Genomic DNA, 27,996 nt, shown 5'->3' on the forward strand with positions numbered 1-27,996 from the left:
TTGAGTTTGGTCAACTTTTTAATAATTGTTATTTGGGTCGAAGAAATTTACAATTGGAACGATTGAGTTGAATTGGATTGAGTCTAAAAAAATCTTTCTAACCTAATCCAATACTTAAACACCCTTATTATCCATTCATTTTCTTTGAGATAGGATTATCCAATCTTCGCTCTACATTTATTAAAATAAAATAAAATAATAATTTTTTTTTTAAAAAAAAAGAAAGAAATTCAAACCAATTTTGAAATAAAAGAATAATTCATGATCTGTCCATTACGTTACTTGTTCTTGTTCATCCTCGAAGCTTCGCGTTTCCCGAGGCTCTCCTTCTGCCATTTCTCCTTCCTTCTGATCCTCTCTGTTTCCAGTTTCGCCCTTCAATTCAAATTTCTCTAATCGAAATCTCCACCCCCCCTATTTCATCACTTGGGGTTTTCTACAGTAGGGTTCCATTCAAATGCCCATGGCTACCGCACCCTTGAACAAAATCGAGCGAGCCCATCAGATGTACCGTGAAGGTCTCTATGTCGAAGCTCTGAGATTTTACACTGAAGCTCTGGCCATGGCCAAAACCAAGTCCCAGAGGATTGCGCTTCATAGTAACAGAGCTGCTTGCCATTTGAAACTTCATAATTTTAACAAGGTAAATTTGGGGATTTTTGTCTGTTCTGTCATGATTGTCAATCTGATTTCGAATTCGAACCGTTTCTCGTTTAACCCAGAATCGGATTCGCATTTCGTAATTGTTCTAATTAGATATGAATCATTGTAATCGAATTGATGACTGATTCCTGGATCAGAACCCTTCTGTCTTGTAGTTTGATTTCTTTATTTTTATTACCCTTCTATTCTTGTAATCTTATCGGTTCCATTTTAGGCAGCTGAAGAATGTACATGGGTTCTTGAACTTGATCACAAGCACACTGGAGCTCTTATGCTTCGTGCCCAGACTCTTGTCACACTCAAGGAATACCATTCTGCTTTGTTTGATGTTAACAGACTTATAGAATTGAACCCATCGTCAGAAGTTTATCAAAATCTTCATACTCGACTCAAGACGCAATTGGTATGGACTTGCTACTTGTTATCCTTCTATCATACTGTCTGTTCTCTAATCAAGTTGTTGAAGGACTCAGTTGTAGGCATTGCTGTTTGCTAATCATGCTGTCTATTATGGGATAGTTGTCTTTTTTGATCTTGCTTATTGAATCATGTCCACGGCGAATAAGTTGTATTAGGATTCGTGTCATTTGTATTACTGCAAGATGCTAATGTGATTACTGGGTTGTTTCATTAATCTTCAACTCGTAGTTCTTGCATGGTTTTGTTTAATTATACACAATTATGGTTGTGGCCATTGGTAAGAGATCTTTTTTCTGCTTAAGGAAAGTCACTTGCTCCAATACCTGAATCAGAAGCAGAGCTTGAAGAGGAGGAGGAGGAGGAAGAAGAAGAATACGTTGATGAGTTCAATGCATATGCAGCCAATGCGAAATGCAATGGGGGAAAAGAAAATGCTGTCGCTCCGAGTATTACACAGGTACAGAAACCTGAGCATGATTACAATTTGATTGAAAAGAACATCATCCAGAAAACTCAGAGCAACTATGGATTATCTGAAGAAGAAAGGGGCAGTCAGAAGGTTGAGGTGAAAATGACTACTAAAAGTGAAGTCGTTGCCCCTCGAGCACAAAACAAGAAGGGCACAACTGACCTAGGTCCCAATGGCTGGCAAACAATCCCAAAACCTAAAGGACACTCAGCTTTAGACTATGCACGTTGGGATAGAGTTGAGGATGATTCTAGTGAAGATGATGATGATGATGAAGAAGACTCGGGACCTCAATTCCGTTTTCGTGTTAGAACCGTTGGTGTTAAACCTGTGAAGTGAACTGAAGATGCATCATACAATCAAATGCCTTGCTATCTTGAATCTTGATAGAAAAACGACATGATATGCAATTCCGTGTTTCGTGGATTTTGGAAATTCACATGTCAAAGATCAGTACTGTTGAGACCTTCAGACCTATGTAAAGTGTATTTGTTTACAAACAAAATTAGCACAGTGGGTATGATCAACGGCAAGCTTTGCCCATAAGATTTTGTACAGAGCTCCAGCCGATGCCATTTGGTTTAAGTAATGTTCCGTCTGCTGCACAACATCAATTTCCGAGTGCTTGTCACAGTTGAAGATCCCGTCTTGGATTATGGATCATATTTCTGGTATATGATGTTCAATACTTGTGGTAAATACTATTATATGCTGCTGTCCGGCATTGATTGATGGTAGATTTAGCAGTAAATAAGCTTCAAATTTCATGGTATTTGGAAGAATAAATACTCGTTTGATGATACCTGAATGAATTATTATTTCACTGCTCTTTCATATCCCTGTATATGTGTATTTCTCTTGTGTTCCTTTCTTTCTTTGTTGTGGTTTATGAGGATTAGGCAACCAGCAAATGTGGAGGTAAGTAGCCAGGCTCTTTTCCCTGTTAACATGATTCTTTTTTATACCATTATTTTGGTTTTTGGGGTAATATCATGAATCATCCCATTTGAATAAATGTTTATGTTTACTTTCTCATATTGCAAATTCTGTAGCTGTTTCTTTAGCATTTAGAAGTCATTTCGTTGATTTTCCTTTCTTGGGCAGATTGCAAAAACCACCTTTTAGTACGGTGGTAGTTGCAATGAGCCTTCAAACTTATAAAAGTGTTGAAATTGGATCATCAGACTTACATAATCTTATAAATTATAATAATAGTTTTAGGCTTCAAATTTTATCATTTGGGGTCCAAAATGTCTAAAATTATTGTAAGTTTGGGGATCTAATTTTAACCTTCTATAAGTTTCTGATTTTAATCCTTTTATAAGTTTGAGTACTCAATTTAACGATTGAAAGTTTGAGGGGTTAATTGTAACTATTATTTATTTAGAGGTGGTTTTGTAATTTCCTCATTATTCTTTGACACTAAGCAAATCAAAAAGATGTTGGGAATTGCTTGGAATGGATGGCGTTGGGAATAGGTTAAAGGTTACTGCTACGCAATCAAAAGAAATCTCTTCCTTCTTCGGCGAAGAAGCAACTGATGAAATTAATGGTCATTATTGACGTGCTAACATAGTTTAGAAAGAAAAAAAATATAACTTTTTGGTCTGAGTTTTTTAATTTAACTTCGATTTGGTATTTAAATTTCAAAATATTATACTTTAGTCTTTGAGTTTTGAGTTTGATTTCAATTTAATTTATTATTCAAAATGTTATAATTTTTTTCTTGAAGTTTTAATCTTGTTTCAATTTGGTCCTTGGGTTTGAAGTTTTACACTTTTAATTTTGATTTTTCTCCAACAATGTATACATTCAATTTTTTTAATGTTAATGATTGTTAATTGATTTAAAAGAATTAAAAAAAGTTATAATCAACTAATTTTCACTATTTTAAGTTAATCTTAAAATTTTACTTCATAATTATTTGAAAATTCATTAATAGATATTAATATCAAAGACTAAAGTGAGTATTTAGTAAAAAAAAATCAAGATTAAAAGTGTAAATTTTGAAAATCTGGGGACTAGATGGAAACAAAACCTAAAATGAAAGGACTAAATGGGCAACAATTTGAAATCTAAAAATAAATTGAAATTGAGCCCAAACTTAAGGACTACGAGTGTACATCGATTGGTCGGTGCCAGTTTTGGGAGAAAATCGACTATGTAAATTGGTTGGCAGCTAATTGCTAGCCGATCAGTTTTGTCAGTTTCTTCTTCTTCTTCCCACGATCAGATCAAAGTTAGAAATAGTCGAATCTACTTTTTTCATCAAAAAGTAAGAAATTGTTGAGAGAAATTGTGGAAGGGAAAGCAAGAGAATAGGTCATGACGACGGTGTAAGGGAGAGTGATAGGGAGATGGAGATCAAATTGGGAATGTGAAAAGGAAAGGTGTGGTAGGATAAGAAAGAGGGACATTTTTTTCCTTTTTAAGAGAAAACACTAATATACATCTATGGTCAGTCAGTTAGGGGGTGTTGATTTTTTATGGGAGAACCGACTACTGATTGACCATGACCTATCCCTGACCGATCAATATTAATTTAGTCGGTTGGTTGGATCGATTTCGATGCCTTTAATTGCATCTCTATAAGGATTCCAGTTTTAAAATTCAAGGATCAAATGGAAACTAAACCCTAAACTCAAGGGGGGAAAGTAATTTTCCCTATAATTTACAAGGCTTATTTGTACGTGTAGACGTTAAATTACAGTGGCTTAAATTATTAATTGCTATTTAAATTATAGTTTGCATTATTGCTATTTAATTTACGTTAAATTCTTAACTTTTTTTTTTTTAGTTAAACACAATATTTTGAGTTGGTAGAGGATTTGAACGTTTAATCTATTAAGACAAATACAAAGATTACAATTATGTTAAAGAATAGGGAAAATTTTCACAAAATGACCCAAATATCAAAATTTCTATCAATGACCTTTTCTTAAAAACTTTTCTACCATTGACTTTTTGCTCATGTGAAATTCCAAAATTACCTTCAGTTTTAAAAAGCCTTTAGACCAAAGCCTTCAATCTTCTTCCTTCAACCATTCAATGTGTATTCAATACAATACCAACATTTCACCAAAGCATTTATTCCCAACTAATATTCTACCAATAGCGTTGAATAATATTGGTAGGAACTTAATGGAAGGTCACTCTCAGTATTCACTTTTTGTTGAACTTCCCACAAAACTCTCCCATTGTTCTCTTAGAGTTTCAGTCCAACATCTTCGTTGATCGTTTTCATCATCAGATTACAAAATGGAGAGAATGTAAGTAATATTCTACAATATTTCTTGTCCCAGATCGCTTTCATAATAAGTGTCGTTTAATATTAAATGAATGATTGTATAGTAATATATACACAATCGTTCATTATAATATAAACAGTCGGTCATAAATTACTAGACAATTGTATACTAAGTTATAAATGATTGTGTAGTAATTTATAAACGATCGTATACTTAATGTATTGTATATGTAATCGTATATGAATTTCTGAACAATCGTTTATACAGTATTACGTGATCGTTTATAAATTACTACATGATCGTTTATAACTCAGTATACGATCGTTTATGAATTACTACACGATCGTTTATAACTTAGTCAATCACCGTAAATCAATACGTGCATAGGTCAGGTTTCGAGTGCAACTTCTGATGCATGTGCACCAAAAGAAGATCTATAGTCTGGTCCAACAAAGAAAAATATAAGTTGTTTGTGCGATAGCTTAAGAAACTTCTAAACGATCGATTTTGGTTAATGAATAAACAAAAATACTCATGTCTCTAAGCATCCATGTGTTCTGCTCAAGCGTTTGAAGAAATCCTTGATCCTGAAGGTATGTACGACCGTCCACTCCTCGTTTTTGGTTTTAGGATGACATTTTCATATTTTGTATGCATTCCACATAACATTTGGGACTGGGAAGCATGGGTCATATGAACTAACGGTTCTTATGGGGAAGTCAGGTATAGGGACCAAGGTTGGGATTGACCGTGGCCAATTGGGGCTGAGAAGATTATAGTAGAGAAAATTAGGGTTGAGAATCTCCTTTCTTCCCCATTTTCACCAATTCTGGTGTGAACTTGGCTAGTTTTTTCCTTTTTCGACGCTCTCGATAATTTTTTTTCTATATGTAAATTATAAATTAGCGACAGTACGATATTAAGAAGACTAATTCACGCAATAGTTGTACTTTAACTTTAGTAGCATCCTTTTGAGTTGATGTCCCCACAACCTTGGCTGAATCCACAATGAAATGGCCCATAAGACTGAACGCTTGAGTGGGGAGTTCATTGACTTCACTGATCGTCCCAACTGGCTGTTCATTGACTAGTTGTTCACTGACATGTTCTTCTGCATCGGTCCAAGGGGGATTTTCTACACTGTGGGTTTCTTGGTGGGTACAAGGGAGATCTCCTGCATCGATCTGAGAGGGATCATCGTTATTATGAGGTCCCTCATTCTTGTCATCATCACCATTATCATCATCACGAGGTCACTCGTTATTGTACCTCTCATCATGATGAGTCCTTGTATTATTACTATCTCGAACAAATCAAACGAAATATTTTGTCAAGGGAGGTAATCGATCATATAAGAATATGTAAATGATCATTTAGAAAATCTAAACAATCGTCTAAAAATCTAAACGATCGTTTAAGGCTATCAAAATGATCGTTTAATATGATCTAAACGAATGTTAAAAAAATATTTAACTTATCATCTAGAAATGCATACCTCATTCAGATAATGGACTATCATCTTTATTTCGTTCAAACCATAATCTTTATTTCATTCAATTGTTTGCTCATCAAATGATGTTGGATAGTAGATGTATCTACCATCTGACGAGTCATGATAGTCAAGTTCGCCAAATCTATGTGAACTTCTTTAATTTCCTCCCTAAGAATCTTGTATGATTTGGAATGACGATGTCTTGAGGACTTTTATTGCCTACATGGTCTTGCTCTATTGGGTTAGCCTGAATCGACATATGTGGTTCTAGCTCTATGCCCTGCACATTTACTGAGCTTTTTACATGGGGTTCATGTTATTCCTGTCCCTGAAAGGACTCGTGAGTATCGATGGAGTGTTCAATCCCTTCATTCCTTCTTGCTCCAACAACAGGAACCACATTAAGTCCTTCTAGTCGGTCCTCCTTGTACCTTATCTCCTTTACTAGGTACAAGTCTCAACACAACAATATCTGTAAATAAAAAAATGAGCAAGTCATAATGCATGAAACTATAAACAAATGAGCAAGTCATAAGTAATCGGTTACTGACTTTTTTTGGGTGGAAAACTTTATTGCTCAATAATTTATAAGATGAAGCACGAGAACAAGTCCATTTAAGAATTCTAGGAGTTTCAACCTTGCTGACTTTGGTGGCTATGAACTTACTTGATGTAGATAAAATTTCGTAAACCTACGATATGGAAATTTTGTTACACGTACATAACACATAGGTTCAATGTATATTAAAGTGAATTAGAAAACAAAAGTACATACCTGGAAAGCAAGTAAAATCCCTTTATATAGTAATGTAAGACGTGGTGATCACCTTTTGCTTTCTTTAAATTATATGCCTCCTTCTTCCCCGCATGATAGTCTTCATGTTATTCAATGTACGTCAATGAAAGAGAAAAGATCCGTCGTAATGTACGACGTGTCATGGTCATCGACGATCCCAAATATATTCACATCAAATTGAGTTTTTTTTTTCAATCATCACCGTTTCAATAAACAGTGCCAATGCAACCTTGACAACATATTTGTTATTAGTAAAATTGAAATTCTCGAATGTCTCCACTTCCTTGCAAGAACTATAATTTTCATTTGGGTCCTTCGGTCAAAGAATGAGTTCTCGCAGCCTTTCACCGTTTGTTTCTCTTTCTATTGTTTCCCCGATCAGCGACAACCCAGTTATCAAGTTAAAATCCTATTGGGAGAATGTTATCTTTTTCCCTAGAATGTTGAATGATATAACGTTTGGGTTTGTATCTGTTACCTCCCTTAACAGAAAGTGGTGCAAAAGTTGTCAATTAAAAACAATATCTATATCCAACAGTGGACCAAAAGCCTTTTTCGTATACAATCTCATATGTTCTTGTGTTAACTTATTCTTAATCATAGGGGCAATTTTGTGGACTTGACAAGTGACTGTAGTAGGGAAATACTTCTCAGCAGGGACGACCATCTTACTAATCTAACAATCATGTACATTGCAAGAATTAGTAAACAATCGCCATCTTACCAATCTGACAATTGTGTACATTACAAGAAAATCTAAATGATCATCTAGAAAATCTAAACGATCTTATACAAAATCTAAATGACCGCATAACAAAAACTAAAAAGTCGCATAATGAAAACTAAATAATCAAATAACACATATCTAAACGACTGCATAATAGTTAGCTAAACGATCACATAACATATATCTAAACGATCATACATATAAACCTAAACGATCGCACAATAAATATCTAAACAATCGCGTAACAGTTAACTAAATGATCGCACGATATAAACCTAAACGATCACACAATAAATATCTAAACGGTCGCTTAGTATTCTCTATGCGATCGTTTAGTATATCTAAACGCTTGCTAGTATTATCTATCCGAGCTTAGTATTCTCCCAACGATCAATTACAAACAAATACGCGATTAAACCCTAAAAGATAGTCAAACCTTGAATATCAACATGCATTCTTCAAGAAAAATAGTCTCATACCTTTCAGATCACGAGAACGGTGGCAAGTGTGTAGAGACGACCAACGAGAAACCTGCGAGGAGTTCTTGGCTGAAGTTCGGAGAGAAAACGATAGCAAGTTTGAGAGAAAATTATTCGAAGAGAAATTGTTTGAGAAAGAAATGAAAGAAATGAAGGAACCTATCGTTGTAAAGTATTCGTAGAGGCACGCAAACAATCTGAAGGATTTTTAAAATTGGGGTAATTTTGTAATTTCGTATGGGCAAAAGGTCAGTGGTAGAAAAGTTTTTGATTTTTGGGTCATTTTGTGAAATTTTCCAAGAAGAGGACTTGCTGCCATTTTTCAAAATTTTTACAACATGTACAAGCTTGTTTTAGAGTGCAGATAATCAAATCTTTTAGATGTTTGGAATTATAAATTCTCGAATTATAGATGTTGACATATTTGAATAATCATATTTGTTTTATAGAAATATTTTTTTGTTGACATCTAAGAATATTTAAATAATTGTGTATGTTTATCTATCTAAAATGTCTTAAATTTACATAATGTTATAAGGACATTCTTATAGATATTCATTAATTTAGTATAATTTGAACATGTATAACATATTTGTTTTTATTAATTTAAATTTCTTCGTGAACTAATATAGTTCTTATTATTTTTTATATGTGTTTTTTCAACAAAACAATATATAGTAATTTAAACATTTATATGAAATAAATATTAATTTAAATATTTTTCTAAAAAGTAAAATTTAGAATTGAAATATTTATTTCAATTATAAAATATAATTAAATAATATATAAAAGAACAAGATGAAGAGTAGAATCTTAAAAGGAGATACCATTGACATGAAAATTTGGAAAATCTATGTTTTAGAAGAATATTCAAAACTTTTGAGATGCCCTCCATAAAGGTATCCTTAGATACTCCATAATTTTTCTAATGCTAGAAAATATTATATTACCAAACAAAACAAACATGTTATTTCATATGTCAACTCCATATCAATTTCAAACTTTTCTTTTTCCTTTTTTTTTTTTTTCTAAAGGACAAGAGTGTTAATACACCTCTCTAAAGTCCATAGTTTACAATAAAGCAAACTTTTAATATCAAGAGTATTTTATATAATTTAAACTACGTTAAAAATCACTTTTGGTTTCCGAACTTTCATAGATGTATTAGTTCCTAAACTTTAGTTTAAACAGTTTTGTTCCTATAATGTAATAAATATTAATTAATTATGCGTTTTTTACAACTTGTAATTATTTAATGTCCAATGTAAAAAAAAAAAAAAAAAATCCAAATTTAATGAAATTTATCCCATATATAGATTGATAAGCTAATTAAAGGTCAAGTTTGTACATAAATGATGTTGTAAGATACCTAATTAGAGATATAATAGAGTTATAAGTAGAATATTAGTATGGTTAATAGAATGACAAATTAGTAAATAGTTAATAGGTTGGTTAGGTCTTTTGGTTATAAATAGAGGAAGTGGGGTGGGAATAAGGGTATAGAGAATTTTATGTGAAGATTTCCTAATTGGGAATTTGGGAGAGTCTAGCCCTCTCGAAAGACGTTTATCTTGTTACTTTGCTTATGAGTTATAGCATATTTCAATACATTTTTCTATATTTCTATAATTGAATTGTCCTTGGGTTTATTCTGTATTCTTGAGTATTGTTATTGTTAGGAGAGGGATCCTAACAAATTGGTATTAGACCTGTTCTTTCTTGGATACTATTTTATTTTGTTTGACAATGGGGGAAGGAGAATCATCGACATGGGAGTGGTTGCGTAAATGGACTACTGATCATAAACGTGAGGCATCCGAGAGAAGAGAAACTCCATGGACATGAGAGCAAATGCATAAGAGGATAGCTGATTACAAGTGTAAAAGAGAAATCCGGGAGAAGATGCAAGAAACTCGAGGAGAAGAAAAAAAATGATTAAAAAAAATTGGAAGAAATGGTGGATGCTACTGGAAGGGAGATTTTTGAGCTGAAAGTTTTGATGCAAGAAATGGCCAAGAAAATCGAGCAGTTGTTAGGGGTAGTCAATAGGGTTTAGTACTCGAGCAGAACGCCCGGAGGTGAGATCAAGAGCTCAACCTCGATTTGGGTGAAATGTCATAGACATGGAAATTCCATGAGATTGAAGAAGCCGGACGAGGAAGGGAAAAAGGAAACACACTAGCTGGAAGGTAGGACGGAGAGAGAACAGAGTACTTATTGGAGGCCCTTGGTGTCGAAGAGAATGATAAGGTGGTTGGAAAGTTAAACAACATGAGGGTAAGATTTGTGCACATCACGCCTGAAGAGATACAAATGATGAAAATAGAAGCAAAAGGAGAAAAAAAAAGGTGAATCGAACGTGGAGGAATCAGAGGAGAATATTATGAAGAATATGGAGAGAAGCGGTGCCTGATCATTGATGTCCATAACCAACATTAAAAGGAGAGATGGTCAGAGACAAGAACTTGGTGGAATTCGAAACATCGATCTAAGTTTCGTGTGCTGGTGAGTTTTAAGTCCTTAACCCACAAAAGAAAACGCATAGACAGAGGAGTCGAGGAACAAGAAGGTTGGCCAAAGGTAAGAAAAAGGAGGCGACAACGGCAAAAACGACGCGGACAATGGAAATTTCATAAGAAGAATAAAAAGTTGAAGGGAAAAAGGAAAAAAAATAATAGCGCTCAATGAAAATCATAGCCAGCGACAAAGAATCATATGGCCTGGGACAATGAAGAAGTTTGTTGAAAGAAACTACAGAGGACGGTGGGTGGAGGTGTGGAGGAAGACACTGACGATTACTTGGCCGTCGCGACGTGACCAGCGGTAGAGGAAATATCGAGAGGAAGAAAAAGAAACTAGGGAAAAAAGAAATTATACCAGCAGCCTTGTTGTGGGAAAATTGGGATGGAGGCGAAGGCAGAAATAAGTCGCGGCGGTGGAAAGAGACAGATTCAGTCATCAACGACCAGAGGAAGATGAAGATTTTGCATGCCTTGTTAATGGTAGGGGACAATGAATGACAATGGAGGGAGATGATAACTTCAAAAAGTTGCCATTTTCGTGAAGAGGAAGGCAAAATATTCTCTACCCACGTGAAATGCCAGGTGGTGGGACCAGGAATTATAAAAAGTTGTTATGGTAATTATGAGTTATTTAATGGGTTGTATTTTCACAAGAAGGCCCAATTTGTCTTAAAGGAACTTGGCTCATATGGAGAAGTTAGGGTCCAGATTTTGTGGGAAGGTTGGGGTCGCATTAAATGGCTAGAAAAACAAATTGAGGCCCATTTGTTAGAGTGGCGAAAAAGGGACTTGAATATGGGCTGGAACTGCCTGAAGCGCATTGGGATTTTGAAGGTAGATGATGTATGGGCGAGGAAGCTGGAATGGGGTTTGAAGCAGCAAATGGATTATGGGCCTAGCCCATTCGGGAAGATCTTCAAATTGAAACACATTTACAAATGGTGTGGAGATGGGCCCGTAGAAAAAGATAACCATGAACCGGCCGTTGGAAATCCAAGTGAAATTATTGAGTTAGTTTGTGGGCCAAATTTCTAAGGGTTTGGAGCAGAAGCATATTGAGTTAGTTTATGGGCTAAATCCAAGTGAAATTATTGAAGCCCAGTTGCTGCACAAAATATGGAAAATGAAAAAAAAAAGGTGGGGTTACAAGGCGGAATGCAAAATGCGAGCAGCGTCGAAGACACAAACAAGGTGGGAAGTATTACAAAGGAGTTACCGGGATAACAAAAAAAAAATCGCCCAATCCCAAGTGAAGTGCCTATAGGTGAGGTCAGCCGTTGAAGGATGTGCACCAAACAGATTGAAATGATAGTTGGGCTGGAGTTGCATGAAGAAGCCCAATTTTCTTATTTCTACAAGTCTGCAAGGGATTTTGAAGTAAACTTTTGTGTAGTCTGTTTTTGCATGAGGTGATGGATAATTTTTTTGGGATAAGATTTGTAATGAGATTATCCAACTCACACCTTGAGGAAGGTGTGTTTTTAAGGGGCGAGTAGTGTAAGAGACCTAGTTAGAGATATAATAGAGTTATTAGTAGAATATTAATATGGTTAATAGAATGGAAAATTAGTAAATAGTTAATAGGTTGGTTAGGTCTTTTGGTTATAAATAGAGGAGGTGGGGGTGGAAATAAGGGTATGGAGAATTTTATGTGAAGATTTCCTAATTGGGAATTTGGGAGAGTCTAACCCATCTCGAAAGGCTAGGGTTTATCAGTTACTTTGCTTATGAGTTATAGCATATTTCCATACATTTTCCTATATGTCTATAATTGAATTATCCTTGAGTTTATTCTGTATTCTTGAGTATTGTTCTTGTTAGGAGAGGGGTCCTAATAGATGTCTACTAAGTCATTACATAATCAAAATTGATAGTTAAGTTTGATGAAATTTTTCACTAAATTGTTACAAAATTGAAAGTACAATGATTAAATTATCTACAAATTCAAAAGTACAATAACTAAGGTTCCCTTCGTTAGCCATTTTTATGGACACTATTTTCACCTTTAAATTTCTTTATTTGTTATTTACTTTTCATCAATGTTTTAAAAAACTAGCCATAATTTGAGAACTAAAAAAAGTAGCTTCAAAAAGTTGTTTTTGTTTTTGGAATTTGACTAAGAATTCAACAATCGTAATTAAGAAAGATGCAAATCATCGTAAGAAATGTAGATGAAATATGCTTAATTTTCTAAGACGAAAACAAAAAATCAAATGATTATTAGATGATGCCTAAATCATTACAAATCGAAATGCATAGACTAAATCATTATATTCAGGAAAGTTCAAAGATGAAAAGTGATTTAAAACTATTTAACCTAACTATAAATGGTAATTGCAATGAATAGTACTCTAGGACTAAGAATGAATTGCATTACAATATTTATAAAAGATTGCAAATATAGCAAAATCTAATAATATTGACCGAATCTATCACTAATAGGTTTTCTAAATTTTATTATATCTGTATTATTTTTTTTCAACCTGCTAGGTTTGCTAAAACTATATTTGCAATTCCCCCAACCATAAATTACATAAACTTTTGGAATCAATTTCAAAATGAAGTGTATGAGTATTGAGTATGACATTATAAAATAAAGAAACAAATATAATCATAAATTTATAGTTAATTTATTATCGTCATCATCATTAATTATTTTTGTTTTTGGAGGGTTCGTCCCAATCGTACGAAGGGAAAAAAGCAGCGTGAAAATGGCGAGCCCCGAACTCGAAGCACCAACAAAATTCTTCAGCTTAGCTCACTCTCCACTGCTTTTCATTCTTTCTTCCTCATAAACCCTAATCCTCCATTGCCAAATTCATCTCTTTTTCCTTCTGGGCATTTTCATTAGCCCTCATTCCCCCCCTTAATTTATCTCCTTCTACTCCAGCAATTGCTCGAGTCTTCGCAATTTTCCCACAATTCTTTTCTGCTCTTCGCCCATAAAGGTATTGTTAATTGCATCATTACCCCTCACTTCTGTAAGTTCGATTACATGTCCGTCATTCTCGTATGTAAACGAGGTATTCTTTTGTTTATGAAATAATCTCTGTTTGAATCTGATTTTTTCGTTTGGGCAACACTCGTGTTATCTTCTATTACGATTATTTTAAATATTTGCCTTTTCCCCCGTGATTATTGGTTGTCTTGCTTGGAATTTTGGGCTTTCTATTGAATGTTTTTGCCCGGAAGTCGATGGAAAGATTTGTTCGGACTCAGGGGAAGGGGGCAATTTAATGTTTTCTTTGTCCAAGGGTGTTGGGGTCGGACATTTTTCCTTAGGTGTTGGGCATTTGATGGCACTGTTGTTCTCATCTTAGTTAGCAGCTTTACACGGGGATATGATATACTGTCCTTAACTTTGTTATGAGAGTTTGTTTTGTAAACTGTCAGTGTCATAAGGTTTCTAGTTTCTCCTTCCAAAACTAGCTGTTTAGTGCTAATTCACAAGAATGTTATTATCATTCTTTGTTTGAGGTTTACATCTGACTTGTGGATTTATGATTGTAATTTGTAAATTACTGGGTTTGTTGTATCTATCTTTCTGTTTTCCTGAATAAGCTATCAATGGCTATAAATCTTGGGTAACAGGATATGCATATGGAGAATTTATCATCTAGTGATCCATCGCATCAGGTGATGTACGAAAATAGTGATTCGAAGCACTCACAGGATGGGTTGGAGGATGGCTCTCGATGGTATTTTTCTCGGAAGGAATTAGAAGAATTCTCTCCTTCTAAACAAGATGGGATTGACTTGAAAAAGGAGACATATTTACGCAAATCATACTGTACATTTCTCCAAGATTTGGGAATGAGACTTAAAGTGTGAGTATTCTAACAATCTTTAAATGTGCTATTGCCTTAAGGCTTATGTCTTCCTTTCTGCTTTTCTCAGTGAAAGGCATTCAGTTTTATTGCTGCCTATTCTTCTGTTCTCCTTTTTAACTGTTGTTTCACTTTCTTTAGAACCTTCTCATGAAACCTGTTCCTTTCACTCCTTATTTGAATTATTTCCAAGTATTGTTCAAGAGAGACATTAAAGACACTCTAGATCTTTTTCTATTGTCTGATTTAGATGTAGCAAAAGATGTAAATGCATCTATTTTATTATATCAACAAATAATTTTATTGAATTGTTTTAAGAGGCTTCCTGTCTTCATTTGTCCCTCCTTTGCCTCTCTTTCTCTCGTCATCTTCCCCATAATGCTTGGCTCTCTTCAACATATTTCTTCCATTTGTTTTGTTGTCTTTAATTTTTAGGGTCACAAAAGGTGCTTTTTGCAATGTATTTTTTTTTCTTTTTTCTTTTTTTTTTTTGTGGTGAAAAATTAGCTTATCTCCGACTTCAATTATGTGCACATATGGGAATTTGAAGGGGGTGCAACGTGCAATACTTGCCCTATATATATATTGTCAAACTTTTATGTGGATGAATTAAAAGAAACAAAATCTTCAAGAACACGAATTAAGAACATTGAAAGAATAAAAAGAAACAAGCTAGGGGGAAAATAAGTATCCCCTAATTTGTACAATTAACCTTATGAGAATACTTAATGTGATGCTTTAATGTTGACTTGATCACACCGTTCTTGCTATAGCAAATGCCTTTCTTCAAAGATCCTTATGTTTTTTTAGAACAAATTTCAGATGTGATAGTCTTCACAGTATTAACCCAGGTTGTCCCTTTTGGGACATCCAATAATGCTAACACAAATTATTTATTTTTCTAAGAGGCAAATTAAGAAGTTTCAGTTTACTTTTCTATGTCTCTAGCTATCCTTGATTAATTATTCTGTTATCTCAAACTAATATTCAGTCCGGTATGGTTTTTGTTTTTATTATGCAGTCCCCAGGTAACCATTGCTACAGCAATAATTTTTTGCCATAGGTTTTTTCTTCGGCAGTCTCATGCAAAGAATGACCGAAGGGTAAGTTCATTCTTCCAGTTTTTGTTGGGCAATATTTATTTTGTATGCATAAGACTAAGAGAATTTGTTCTCTCAAGGTGGACAAATTATATTCTTTGTTGATTTGGTTTGCTGCCACCTTTTTTGAAAATTTTCAGGTGCTCAAGGAAGAAAATCTTTTTAAAGCTGGCTTTTTATACATTCAATCTTGATATTTTTTCATAAAAAATTATGGAGCTTCAGTGATCTATTGATTGCAAGTTCTTTTATATATACACACACACATTTATGAAACAACTTCTTTCATTAAGAAAAAATGAAAGAATGCGAGGGCATAAGAAAAACCAGCCCTCAAAAGAAGGGAGCTCCCTCTATAAAAGAGACTCTAGCCACGCAAAATAACTGCAAATTCTATTTTTATAACAGGAGCTTTTGTTCTGTTTCTTTTCACACTCGGATAGGTTGAATGGCTTTCTATTGAAATACCCTTTTCATGTTTGTGTCAAGTTTTATGAAATAAGCCAAAGCCTCTTGTCGGAAATTTGATGTCAATGGACCATGGACATTTGTTATTCTAGTGCTTACGTAGGAATCTCAAATCCATTCTATGTTTGAATTTCATAGATATATAAATACTGCAATCTCCAATATTGTTCTATAAAAGAATTGTGCCCTCCCCATGGCGGTGGAATCTCTACTATTTACTGACATATAATAAGTGGGATTACATAGCCCATTTTTTCCTCTCTCTAAGTTAGTTTACTGTACAGTGAAACCAAAATTTATCTGTTCTCATAAATAAAAGCCTCAATATTGTACACTTCCAAGCTTCCATTCAAAATTATCTATTTTTCAAATAATTGAACTCTTGGCTTGTCTATGCTGTAGGAAGTCATTTTGGATCTTCTATCCCCATATAAGGGCCACTTTGGCAATATTTTTATAGCATTTATAGGTCGTGGGAAGAGGTTTAGGGTTTGATGCATGTTAACGTACTTGTTAATTCACTTGGAGTTGTTTTTTGTTTATGATTTTACCAATGGTTGAGGATCTTGAAAAGTTGGTTTGTTTATTAAAAAATTTCCAAGGAACACCATTCTCTATTATTTTTCCAATTGCTCCTTTGTTTGGGCCATTCTTTTTTGTAGGTCCCTTCATTTATACCTTCATTAGTCTTTGGAAATTGGTTTCTTATCTGAAAGTAAAACGTCACCTTATGGTCTTCTAATCAAAACTTCATGGTTGTTTCTCTCAATTAATCTACAATAGCCAAGTGAAGCCTTATGGTCCAATGGGTGATTGTGCTTTTATGGAGATTGTGGCTTGGAAGGGAAAAGTTTTTTGAGGGGAAGACACTAGCCAAATCACCTTTTGGGACCTTGTTAGAATTCTTACCTACTCTACATCTAAGACTTTTATAATTATAGCGTCCAGTTTTTGCCAATAGGGAATTTCTTTTGTAACACCGTAGGTGCAGTGGAGATATCTCGTCTTACCTTCTTTTGCACTATTTTTTTTGAAAATAAATATTAGTTTCTTATCAAAATTTACACACACTTAAGTTCACCAAGACACATCAACATCCCGTTTCTAAAATCTGTCTACATTTTTATGGTTTCAGACCTTGTATCTGGTTGCTCTTAAGCCACTTTGATTGGCTCTGCTTCTTTTGCTTCATCAATTAACGTCTTTCTGTTAGGACCCAATTTCGAAATACAAGATAACAAGAAGTAGAAGGAAAGAAATTGATAATAAAAGGGATTATAAACTCATTTGAGGGAATCTAAACCTCCATTTAGGATTTCGAGGAATCCCAACCTCCCAATTGACTTATAGAGTTCAACGTACACAATTCTCTCCCCTTCCTTGTGGATTTCCATAATATAACTAAAACAATTAAGTACAAAAGATCCCTAAAACTAAGGATAGCACTAACCACTGTTATAGGGAATCACTTAGTAGTACTAATTGACTTCGTAGGGAAACAAATGATAAATATTAATTGATATCTAAAACCCTAAAATAAATAAACTAAATAAAAACAAATAAAGTAAAATCTTTAGGATCGTAACACATGTCCTTATTTGTAAGATTTGCTTGGGCTTCTTCTTACTCTTATGTTCAGGAGGTACTTTTCACTGCAGTGATATTGATAACACAAGTCCTTCTCCCTCTTTGATTGAAATTCAGTAGTTGATCACCTTTCTGGTCGATTTTTAGTTGTTGATGCACTTATGTTGCAAAATGTGTCGTTGCAACTTGTTCGTAGTAGATCTTTGCAAAATACATGCATGACAATGGCCTTTTTCTCCATTCATAATAAGGTCCCCCCCCCAAAAAAAAAAAAAAAAAAAATATTCCTCCATCCATTTGGGCCAATTTCATAGTATATATATTTGCTCATTAGGCTTCAGCTTCTATACCTCCATTTATTCAGGGCTCCATCTTTTGTTATTAATTGTTTGGACAAGTTGGTTCAAGATTTCTTTTGGGAAGGTTCTAGAAGTGATGGTGGCATGCATAATGTGAATTGGGAGATTTCTCAGTCACGGCCTTCAACTTTGGGTGGCCTTGGTATTGGTGATTTTAAACATCGTAATTCAACTCTTCTTGCTAAGTGGACTTAGAGGTTTTTAACTGAGAGAGATGCATTATGGAGACGTTTGATTGTGGCTAAGCATTATTCTTCTGACTGCACTTGGCCTTCATCTACCACTCGAGGTTCATCCAAAGCTCCTTAGGGTTTATTAGTCAATACATTGTTTTGGTTGCTAATCATGTTCGCCATTAGCTTGGTGATGATGTTACAACATCTTTTTGGAATGATTCTTTGGCTTAGTTGTGGTGTTCTATGCACTGCTTATCCTTGGCTTTTTTGTATTGCTCTTCATCAGGAGGCTACTGTGGGTAATGTGTGGATATCATCACATGCACAAGATTTGCAATTACATTGCAATCTCATTGAGTTGTAGATTTCTAAATGAGCATCCTTATCTCAACACCTGGTCTGTCAGATTCCGATCCTCTTTTGATTCATGGTTGTAGTTTCTGGGAGAAAATTAATTTTCTATATTCCATGAACCCCAAAATATACCAAATATAGTACAAAAAAATATAGAAAAGGAAATCACACAAGAAAGGAAAAAAACAATATTTTACACAAAAAGAAGAGGAATAATCTACACTCCCCCTTAAGTTGGGTTGTATATAGGGTACAAGCCAAGCTTGGAGTTGAAATCTTAAAAAATTTTCCTTGGTAATGCTTTGGTGAGAATGTTTGCAATTTGATGACGAGATGACACATAAGATAATTCCACTGTGTTACTGTTGACCTTCTCAAATATGAAATGATAATCAAGCTCTATGTGTTTTATTTGGTCATGATGTACATGGTTCTTTGCAATACTTATGGTTGATTGATTGTCACAAAACATTTTAACTGAGTTACGAGTATCAATTTTCAGTTCTGTCAACAATTTCTGAATCCACATTCCTTCATAAATTCCCAAAGCAATAGCTCTATATTCAGCTTGTACTACTTCTTGCTACAACTGCTTTTTTTTTTTCTTCTCCAAGTGACTATGTTACCCCAAACATAGGAGTACTAGCTAGTTGTAGATTTTCGATCTGTTAATTCTCTAGCCCAACGAGCAAAAGTGTAAAGCTCAACCAATCTGTTTGATAACTTTTTGAATAACAGTCCATGACATGGAGTGCCTTTCAAGTATCTCAAAATATTGTTCACAACTTGAAGATGTAGTTCACTAGGGTTGTTCACATATTGACTCACAATACTTACAGAATATGCAATGTCTGGTTTAGTATGTGAAAGGTAAATTAACTTACCCACAAGTCTCTGATACATTCCCTTATCAACTGGAGTCGGCGTTATCATTTTGGTTTAAAACTAGATTTGGATCCATAGGTGTTACTGCAAATCTACACCCAAGATTTCCTGTCTCATCTAATAAGTCCATAATATATTTTCTCTGAGAAATTATAATACCATCTTTGGATCGAGCCACCTCCATGCCTAAAAAGTATCTCAAACTTCCCATATTCTTTGACTGCTGTTTTGCCTTCAATTGCTGGAAATATTTCCTTATTTGCTTCAACACCTCTTGGGTCTTTGATAATTCATTTAGAAGCAATGTGCAACAACTACTTTTTGGTCCTTCTCTAAAGAAATACTCCAATTTACTATGGAATAATGGGGTGAAAGTAGTGCTGGTTGAAATCTGGTTTGAAAGAAACCAAAGAGTGTTCAATGGGAAGGAAACTCCTTGGTTTGCTCGTTTTGAGGTGGCAAAACTCAACGCCTCTCTTTGGTGCTCCCTTTCTAAATGCTTTGAAGCCTATTCTTTGCAAGACATAAGCTTAAATTGGCAGACGTTCTTACAAATGGAAGTTTAATTGAAGCTTCAATGAAAGTGACAACAACTTATCTTTCCTTAGTTTTCTCAACTGTCTTAATTTCCTTGATGTATTTTAGCTCTTTGCAACTTCAATTTGTGAAGCTTTTCCTTGTATTGTCTCATTAGAATGTTCTTTTGCTAGCCTTTGATGGCTTTTCATTTTTGTTGGATGTGATGAGGGTGCTATGGGGGTGTCAACCTAGTTGAGATGTCCGGGTGCACCTACTGATCATTTGGTTTCTTGCTTGGTTCTTTGTATTCGCCTTTATTTACAAGTACTCATCTCTTGTACTAAATCTTATTGATTAATAAAAGCGGTTTCCTTTTCAAAAAAAAAGAAAAAAAAAAACTTCCCAGGTCTTTGATTTCAAACTTGGTTGCAAGCATCCTTTTAAGGTTGAGAATCTCTTCACAAACATTCCCTGTAATGATAATATCATCTATACATACAATTAAAATTGAAATTTTATCATTTAAGGATTTCATAAACAAGGTATGATCAACTCGACATTGATAGTAACCACCTTTGATCAGTGCTTTGGTGAATTTGTCAAACCATGCACGCGGAGATTGTTTTCTTCAACTTGCATACCAGATTACCGTTAGATTTGTCTTCCATTTTGGGAGGAATTTGCATATAAACTTCTTCTTCAAGCTTACCATTTAAAAAGACATTTTTCACATCAAGTTGGTGAAGACGCCGATCCTAGCAAAACACGAACGATACTCAATTTGGCAACTAGAGCAAAGGTTTCTTGGTAATCTATACCATATGATTGGGTAAAGGCTTTGGCAATAAGTCTGGTTTTAAATTGTTCCACACTTCCATTAGATTTGTACTTGACTATGAAAATTCATTTGCAACCAACTGGATTCTTTCCATGCGGTAGCCTTGTAAGAGTCCATGTTCCATTACTTTCAAGAGCTCTAATCTCTTCATCCACTGCCTTTTTCTGTTTTGGATCTTTAAGTGCATCATGAATGATCAATAGGATTTGAATAGTATCCAACTGAGTTACAAATTCTCGACAAGAAGGATGTTCCCATATGCAACATGTTTTTCAATAGGATGATTGGTGCAACTTCTAATACTTTTCTCTGAGCAATTGTTAGGGTCGAATTGTCAATTAAAGGTGCCATATAAGTAACATCCTCTTCAGTGGGATTCAGTTGTATGAGGCAACCTCTCTTCTTCTCCTATAAACAATAGGTATTCGGTTTTTTGATGCTTCAGGGGTATGAGACTGGTTAGACTCGAGAGTAAATGACTCATTTAATGTAGGAGATGAGACTTCAGTGGTGATGGGAATGGTTGGAGTGACGTGGAAAGACTCAACTTTTAATGGCTCAAATTCTCTCATATTCTCCCTCTGAATTTGGGACTTTGTGAAGCAAGACTGATTTTCAAAGAATGTGACATCCATAGAGGTATACATTTTTCTAGTGATTGGTGAATAACATCTGTATCCCTTTTGATGGGATACATAACTTAGAAAAATGCACTTGCTCAATTTGGGATCAAGTTTAGACCGGTGAGGAGAATGATTATGAACCAATGCGGAACAACCAAACACGCGGAGAGGTAACGTGGAGGAAAGATTCTGGAATTGAGGGTGAATTTTGAGGACATCTCGGGGGAATTAAAAGGAAAGAACACGACTAGGCAATCGATTGATAAGGAAGGTTGCCGTGAGAATGTCCTCTCCCTAGAAATGGTTTGGAACATCATGGGAAAACATGAAAAACCTTGCTACCTCAAGATGTCAAATTTTCTTTTCGACGATCCCATTTTGTTGAGGAGTGAACTAGTGTGAACTATGCCATGGGATCAGAGATACATACAAAGATTTGAATTGAAATAGTCTCGAGCATTGTTTGTTCTTAGGACTTGGATTTTGCAATCAAATTGAGTGGAAATCATGGCATGAAAAGATTGAAAAATATATGAAGTTTTAGATTTGTTCTTCATTAGAAAGGTCCAAATCATTTTGGTATGATCATCAATGAAGGTGAGGAACCATCGAGCACCTTAGATATTTTTTACTCTAGAGGACCCCCAAATATCATTGTGAATAAGCAAAAAGGGTTTTGAAGATTCATAAGGCACACTGGGATAAACATTTCTTGTGTGTTTAGAGAATTGACATGTTTCACATTGACAAAAACTTGATTTTCTATTGATAAATAAATTGGAAAACATTTTTTGAGGTACAAGAAATTTGGATGACAAAGATGAAAATGTCATAACATAACTTGACTTTCAATTGACAAGAACTTTGTCTTGGAAACAAAACTGACAAACCTAGAGCAAGACTCAGGATTGAAGACTGAACTTGGAGAACAAGGTTATGAAGAAGATAGAGGCCACCATGTTGCTTAGCTCTGTCAATCACCTTCCCCGAATCCACCTCCTGAAATTTACACAAAGTGGAGCAAAAACTAGAGATACAGTTTGAGTGATCAGTAAGTTTGCTAACTGAAATCAAATTGAAGTTCAACTTGGGAACATAAAACACGTTTGAGAGAATGAGATCATTCGTCAATTTTATTGACCCTCTTCCTATTATTCTGGAGAGAGATCCATTGGCTATCCGAACCGATGAATATCCAAGTAGGGATTTGAATAGGTGGAATAATATAATATCACCAGTCATGTGATATGACGCTCCAAAATCCACGATCCATGGTTTCTGCTTGCTATGCTGCACGGGAAATGTACCTCGATAGGCAAGATTACTAGATGTTTTCTTGACTGATGTTGATGGTGTAGAGTTTGAGAAGGAGTGATGACCAACCAGACGGTCCTTAAAATTTGGTGTCGAGGTATCCACAGTTAAATGGCCATCTTTGCCTCGACCACAAAATCTACATAAAAACTGATTGATTCCATTTAAGGAAATTGTGACCTTGAGGTTTATGATTTGTCACAATTTAAGGAGAGGCTTCCTAACCCATGTTTTGTCGTGTTTGGTAGAGAGAAATAAAAATTAAACACCAAAGACAACCTTTCAAAAGTAAGAAGCAAGGCCAACAACATCAGACTCATAGACCCATGAAGGAGAACTCAGGGGAAAGATTCTGAATAACAGTGCTAAAAGTGAATAGCAGACCCACTATGCTTCAAACCCACGAAGGCCCAGATCCTGGAAATCAAAAGTGAAGAGCAGTGCCAAATAGCAAACCAAAACTCTGAAAAGAGACCCACGAAGTGCCAAACAGCGGACCATGAAAAGAGGAGAAAAAAGTTGGCTTTGATTTCAACTTACTTCCGAATCAACACCACAGAACTCGTTGGAAAATGCAGTGGACGACGAACGGCAAGCGGTGATAGTGATGAGAGCCATGAACACTAGCGATGCTTATTGAGAGGTGACTTAATGGTATTGTAGACTTAAATGATGTTGGACTAGTGGACAATAAACTGTTAGAGAGATGCCCTAATGTCGGAAGAGGTGACCACGTCGGACATGGAGACGGTGTCGAAAAGTTTATGGTTAGGTTAGGGTTGCTTTGAAACCATGTAATGTGTGAGAGAAAATTAATTTTCTATATTCCATGAACCCCAAAATACACAACATATAATACAAAAAAATATAGAAAAGGAAATAGCTCAAGAAAAGAAAAAACAATATTTTACACAAAAAAAAGGAATAAATCTACAATGGTTTTGGCCTCTCGATCCCTTCTTTATTTTTACTGTTAAATCCCTTATCGCTAATTTGGTGAGAAACCTGGATCCAATTTTTTCTTTTTTTTTTTTTACTCTGTGATCTGGAAAGACCGTTATTATGAACTTGTGATTTGGAAAGACCGTTATCCAAAAAGATTAAGATCTTTCTTTGGGAGTTTAGCTTGGGTGCCATAAATACTGCTGATCGCCGGCAGCGTCGTATGTCTTATATGGCTATTTCTCTTTTTTGGTGTCATGTGTCGTCATCATGCTGAATCTCTTGCTTATTTGTTCTTGCATTGTCCTTTTGCTGCTAGCTTTTTGGATATTGTTTTGTGGGCTTTTGGATGGTCCTTTACTTGCCCTAATAACATCTATGGTATTATGACTTCTTTACTGGTGGGTCATCCTTTTGGTGGTTCTAAGAAGATGATTTAGTTGGCTTTGCTGCGTACCTTTTAGAGTTTGCAGGTTGAAAGAAATTGAAGGCTTTTCTGTGACACTTTTTCCTCCTTTCGTAATTTTATGGAGTTGGTTCTTTGTACTGTTTTTTCTTGGTGCAAAATCAAGCACCCTTTCGTTCCTTATAGCTTATCTTTTTTAGTCAATAATTGGCGTTCTCTATTGTAATCACCTCTTGGTGTGGGGTTTTTCTCCTGATTTCATTTATCAATAAAATGTTTCTTTTTCTTAAAAATTATGGTGGTGACAATCTTCACAAATTGAACCATGTTAAGGTATCACCCTTCAAGTTCACAACTTATACAACTCTAGCTTTTTACAGTTCTTCTATCTATTCAAGGAGAAAACAGAATGTTGCTTCTGCCTTGTTGATTAGGACCAACGAATTGGGGTGGTTTCAGGCCTCTAGCTCTACATTTGTTCTCATCTCCATTCTACCATTTGAATTCCCTAATTCATTGTAGCAGGAAAATACCCTCAACCGCACATTCAGCCTTGTTGGCAGTGTGTCAAGGGTCTACATCTTGCGATTCCTTTCCTCCATGTAGTGGAACCAATAATTCTTCTCTTCTAACTTCAGCTTCTGGTTGAAACAGCGAAGTAGTGTGTCCTCAACCACACATCAGTATCCAACCATATCTTAACTACTTTCTGCATTCATTCCAAATGGTTTTCACATTGTTTTCCAGTACTACTCTACAATGATCACTTATCAGCCCTCTTCTCACTGTTTCAAGTAAAAGAGATGGGGGTCCTAGAAATTTGCAATGAATAATAATTCATTTTCATCTTTGTATGCCACGAGAATTTTTGTTGTCTTTACAAGTCTCTTTTGTTGTGCTTCATAAAAGGTGTTAAAATGAAATCTGAAGTTGAGCAACCTATCACATAGGGCTGAGCTCATATATGTTTGAATAGATGATATTATTTTAGTGCCTCAGTTTAGTTTAATTTTCTTGCAGACAATTGCGACAGTGTGTATGTTTCTCGCAGGAAAGGTTGAAGAAACCCCTCGCCCGTTGAAGGATGTTATCATGGTCTCATATGAAATCATCAACAAAAAGGATCCTACTGCAGCCCAGAAAATCAGGCAAAAGGTATCAAATGGTTAGAGTGGGTCTATTTTCTATTCACATTTTAGGGTGGCTGTTATATTATCTTGTATCCACTTGTTTTCCATTTGTGATGTTATTGCTTATTCTAAACTACAATACTGGGTGATTTATTCTTTGTTGTTTGTTTCTTTGTTTATTCAAATTTCCATGTTTCCCCCTTGTCCTAATTACAAGGGAGCTAGTAGCTTTTACTTTTGGCTTCAGCAATATTATAATCTTCTAATGAGCATTGTAATAGGCTATAGTTTAAACGAAATAGCATCGTGGTTTGTACGCTTGTCAGCTAAATCAGCTAAAAATTTGGTCTATAGTAGTGTTTAGTTGAACTGTGGAAGTAAGATGAACACTTCAGAGCCATCACGGTTATGTCTTCTGGTTTTTCAGTTTGACTCTGGACCATAGTTTTAATTTGTCTACCTTATTAGATGAAAATGAAAGCATATATTTATTTAAACAATTAAATTATTTATGAACATATTCACATAATCTCCTGCAGGAGGTGTATGAACGGCAAAAAGAGTTAATTTTACTTGGGGAGAGGGTTGTTCTCGCAACTCTTGGTTTTGATCTTAATGTGCACCATCCCTACAAACCCCTTGTTGAGGCTATTAAAAAATTCAAAGTTGCTCAAAATGCCTTGGCTCAAGTAGCTTGGAATTTCGTCAATGATGGGTATGGGCTGTATGGCAGATTGCATGCCTTGGTTTTTTGTATTGCCTATAGATGGCTTTTCTCCATTCGCTTTTCTTGAAATGGGGATGTGGTATGCAGATTGCGGACATCTCTTTGCTTGCAATTTAAGCCTCACCATATTGCGGCCGGTGCCATTTTCCTTGCTGCCAAATTTCTCAAAGTTAAACTCCCATCAGATGGGGAAAAGGTGTGGTGGCAAGAGTTTGATGTCACCCCACGGCAATTGGAGGGTCAGTGTCAATGCATTTTCTTTGAATGTAGTAGAGCACCCAAAACTGATGTTGCACATTGAACTTCATTTTGTTGAAGTACACGCTGAATCATTCGCCTTCGTTTCCTAGATCTCGTGTTGAGAAAAATCTACATTCTAAGCCAGGGAATAATTATATATATTCATGCATAAGTGGTGCATTTGGAAAATGATCTGTTTAACTGTTCTCATTTTCCATTGTTTCTTATCCCACCCCAAAAAAGGGAAAAGGAAAAAGAAAAACTGTTCTCATTTTCCCCTCTAATAATTGGATGTGATTCTAACAGTGAAGAGTTATCTTTTGCAGAAGTCAGCAATCAAATGTTAGAACTTTATGAACAAAATCGATTGCCGCCTTCTGGTGAAGCTGATGGAAGCATTGGAGGTGGTCCCACTAATCAAACCCCTACGAAAGCTCCTACCAACAGTGAAGAACGTGGCATAGCGGACAATCATGCACTTGGTGCAGGTATTGCTACTTCAAGACTTGGAACCTCAAAAGCTGGTTCATCTAGGCCAGCATCTGAACACTCATTTGCAGGTGACCAGCCATCAAGAGCAATGCAGAATCATAGCCTTGAAAGTTCAAATGTAGATTTTAGAAGTCCTTCCAATCACAAAACAGGTAGTGAATCTAAGGTTAGACAGGAGATGGAGCCATCGGCTTTCCATGACAAGGGACACGTTCAAAACTCTGTAAAGCATCAGTCAGAGGGATTGGTTGAGCAAGACCATGGAAATGATGTGAAAATAAATGAAGCAACAAGGGATGCAATGGAACTGAAAGATAAACATGTAATTCGAAATATAGATTTTAGGGAAGGTACACTCGGCAAATCTCAGGACGTTATTAAAAAGATCGATAAGGACAAAGTAAAGGCTGCACTCGAGAAACGAAGGAAGTCTCTTGGCAGCATGACCCAGAAAAAAGAATTGATGGATGAGGATGATCTCATTGAAAGGGAGTTGGAAGCTGGTGTTGAGATGGCTGCTGGCAGTGAGAAAAACAAGCGAGAACAGAGGCAAAGTTGGAATAAGTCATCGAATAAACAAGAATACGAAGATTCGTATCAAGACAAACATCGAGAGGACGATAAAGATGAGCATCCTCAACGAACGCGACAGTTGTCATATAATCTAGATTCTAGTAACATAGAAGAAGGGGAGTTTGCAAATGCTAATGAAGTTGGTTATGGGTATCAAGATTCCCCAAAGTCGAACAGTCGTAAGAGAGGCAGGGAGCTAACAGGATAGAGCTTTTGAAGGGAAAGCCAAGTTAAGTTGTGTCGTGTCGGTGCAGCTGGTCAAACAGAGAGGGACCACGAGAATCGTATACCGGAAAATTATGTTTGAGAAGTTTCACCAGAGGGTTTTTTTTTTTTTTTTTTTTTTTTTTTTTTTTTGTTTTTTTTTGTTTTCTTTTGCTTTTTTCCCTCCCCCCAGAATGTTTTAGGTATTAGTTATTCCTGGGATCACGCATTGTCCAAGATTATATTCATATATTGACTTGAGAAATTCAGATGAAGGGCTATACTCTCTGTGGATCCCTCTTAGAATGTCAGCTTCTGCTATGCTTTTCATGTATGCACAACTTTTTACACAGCAACGATTTTGAAGTACTCTATTGAGGGTCTCTTTGATATCAGCATAAAAATATGATGATTAG

The 27,996-nt window shown here is 35.4% G+C and overlaps 2 protein-coding genes and 1 long non-coding RNA gene across 8 annotated transcripts; 2 read left to right on the forward strand and 1 right to left on the reverse strand.

The window, feature by feature from the left end:
* Positions 1–248: 248 nt before the first annotated feature.
* On the forward strand, positions 249–2,388 carry LOC120087685 (Tetratricopeptide repeat (TPR)-like superfamily protein). Its single transcript, XM_039044544.2, has 3 exons — positions 249–643; positions 878–1,066; positions 1,391–2,388. Exons 1-3 carry the CDS (start codon positions 458–460, stop codon positions 1,889–1,891), a joined length of 876 nt encoding a protein of 291 aa, XP_038900472.1. The 5' UTR covers positions 249–457; the 3' UTR covers positions 1,892–2,388.
* A 1,207-nt stretch (positions 2,389–3,595) lies between these two features.
* Positions 3,596–11,477, reverse strand: LOC120088015 (uncharacterized). 4 transcript variants are annotated; one of them, XR_016523766.1, is made up of 6 exons: positions 11,172–11,447; positions 8,295–8,346; positions 7,068–7,167; positions 6,844–6,984; positions 6,296–6,764; positions 3,596–6,099 (listed from the first exon to the last, which is right to left on the reverse strand). It is a non-coding gene; the product is annotated as an uncharacterized LOC120088015 (long non-coding RNA). The 4 variants fall into 4 exon arrangements; XR_005484793.2 differs by having other exon boundaries at positions 3,615–6,099; positions 7,068–7,764; positions 8,295–11,450; XR_005484791.2 differs by having other exon boundaries at positions 3,617–6,099; positions 7,068–8,363; positions 11,172–11,468.
* Positions 11,478–13,443: 1,966 nt separating this feature from the next.
* On the forward strand, positions 13,444–27,995 carry LOC120088385 (cyclin-T1-3-like). Of its 3 annotated transcripts, XM_039045634.2 has the most exons (8): positions 13,444–13,764; positions 14,408–14,643; positions 15,665–15,746; positions 25,235–25,369; positions 25,884–26,059; positions 26,159–26,310; positions 26,638–26,799; positions 26,872–27,995. In XM_039045634.2, exons 2-8 carry the CDS (start codon positions 14,411–14,413, stop codon positions 27,582–27,584), a joined length of 1,653 nt encoding a protein of 550 aa, XP_038901562.1. In that variant the 5' UTR covers positions 13,444–13,764; positions 14,408–14,410; the 3' UTR covers positions 27,585–27,995. The 3 variants fall into 3 exon arrangements, with proteins under 3 accessions (XP_038901562.1, XP_038901559.1, XP_038901560.1); XM_039045631.2 differs by having other exon boundaries at positions 26,638–27,995; XM_039045632.2 differs by having other exon boundaries at positions 13,464–13,764; positions 14,453–14,643; positions 26,638–27,995.
* Position 27,996: the final 1 nt, after the last annotated feature.

Source organism: Benincasa hispida, chromosome 10 (assembly GCF_027475165.1).
Source record: "Benincasa hispida cultivar pf3 chromosome 10, pf3_genome.v1.1, whole genome shotgun sequence".
Lineage (NCBI taxonomy): Eukaryota > Viridiplantae > Streptophyta > Magnoliopsida > Cucurbitales > Cucurbitaceae > Benincasa > Benincasa hispida.

Bases quoted from the DNA above. Each gene is read 5' to 3' on its own strand.
- LOC120087685 (XM_039044544.2), top strand. From the start codon at position 458: ATGCCCATGGCTACCGCACCCTTGAACAAAATCGAGCGAGCCCATCAG. The intron at 644-877 runs GTAAATTTGGGG...GTTCCATTTTAG, and splicing joins AACTTCATAATTTTAACAAG to GCAGCTGAAGAATGTACATG. The intron at 1,067-1,390 runs GTATGGACTTGC...GCTTAAGGAAAG, and splicing joins CTCGACTCAAGACGCAATTG to TCACTTGCTCCAATACCTGA.
- LOC120088385 (XM_039045631.2), top strand. From the start codon at position 14,411: ATGCATATGGAGAATTTATCATCTAGTGATCCATCGCATCAGGTGATG. The intron at 15,747-25,234 runs GTAAGTTCATTC...ATTTTCTTGCAG, and splicing joins ATGCAAAGAATGACCGAAGG to ACAATTGCGACAGTGTGTAT. The intron at 26,311-26,637 runs GTCAGTGTCAAT...TATCTTTTGCAG, and splicing joins CACCCCACGGCAATTGGAGG to AAGTCAGCAATCAAATGTTA.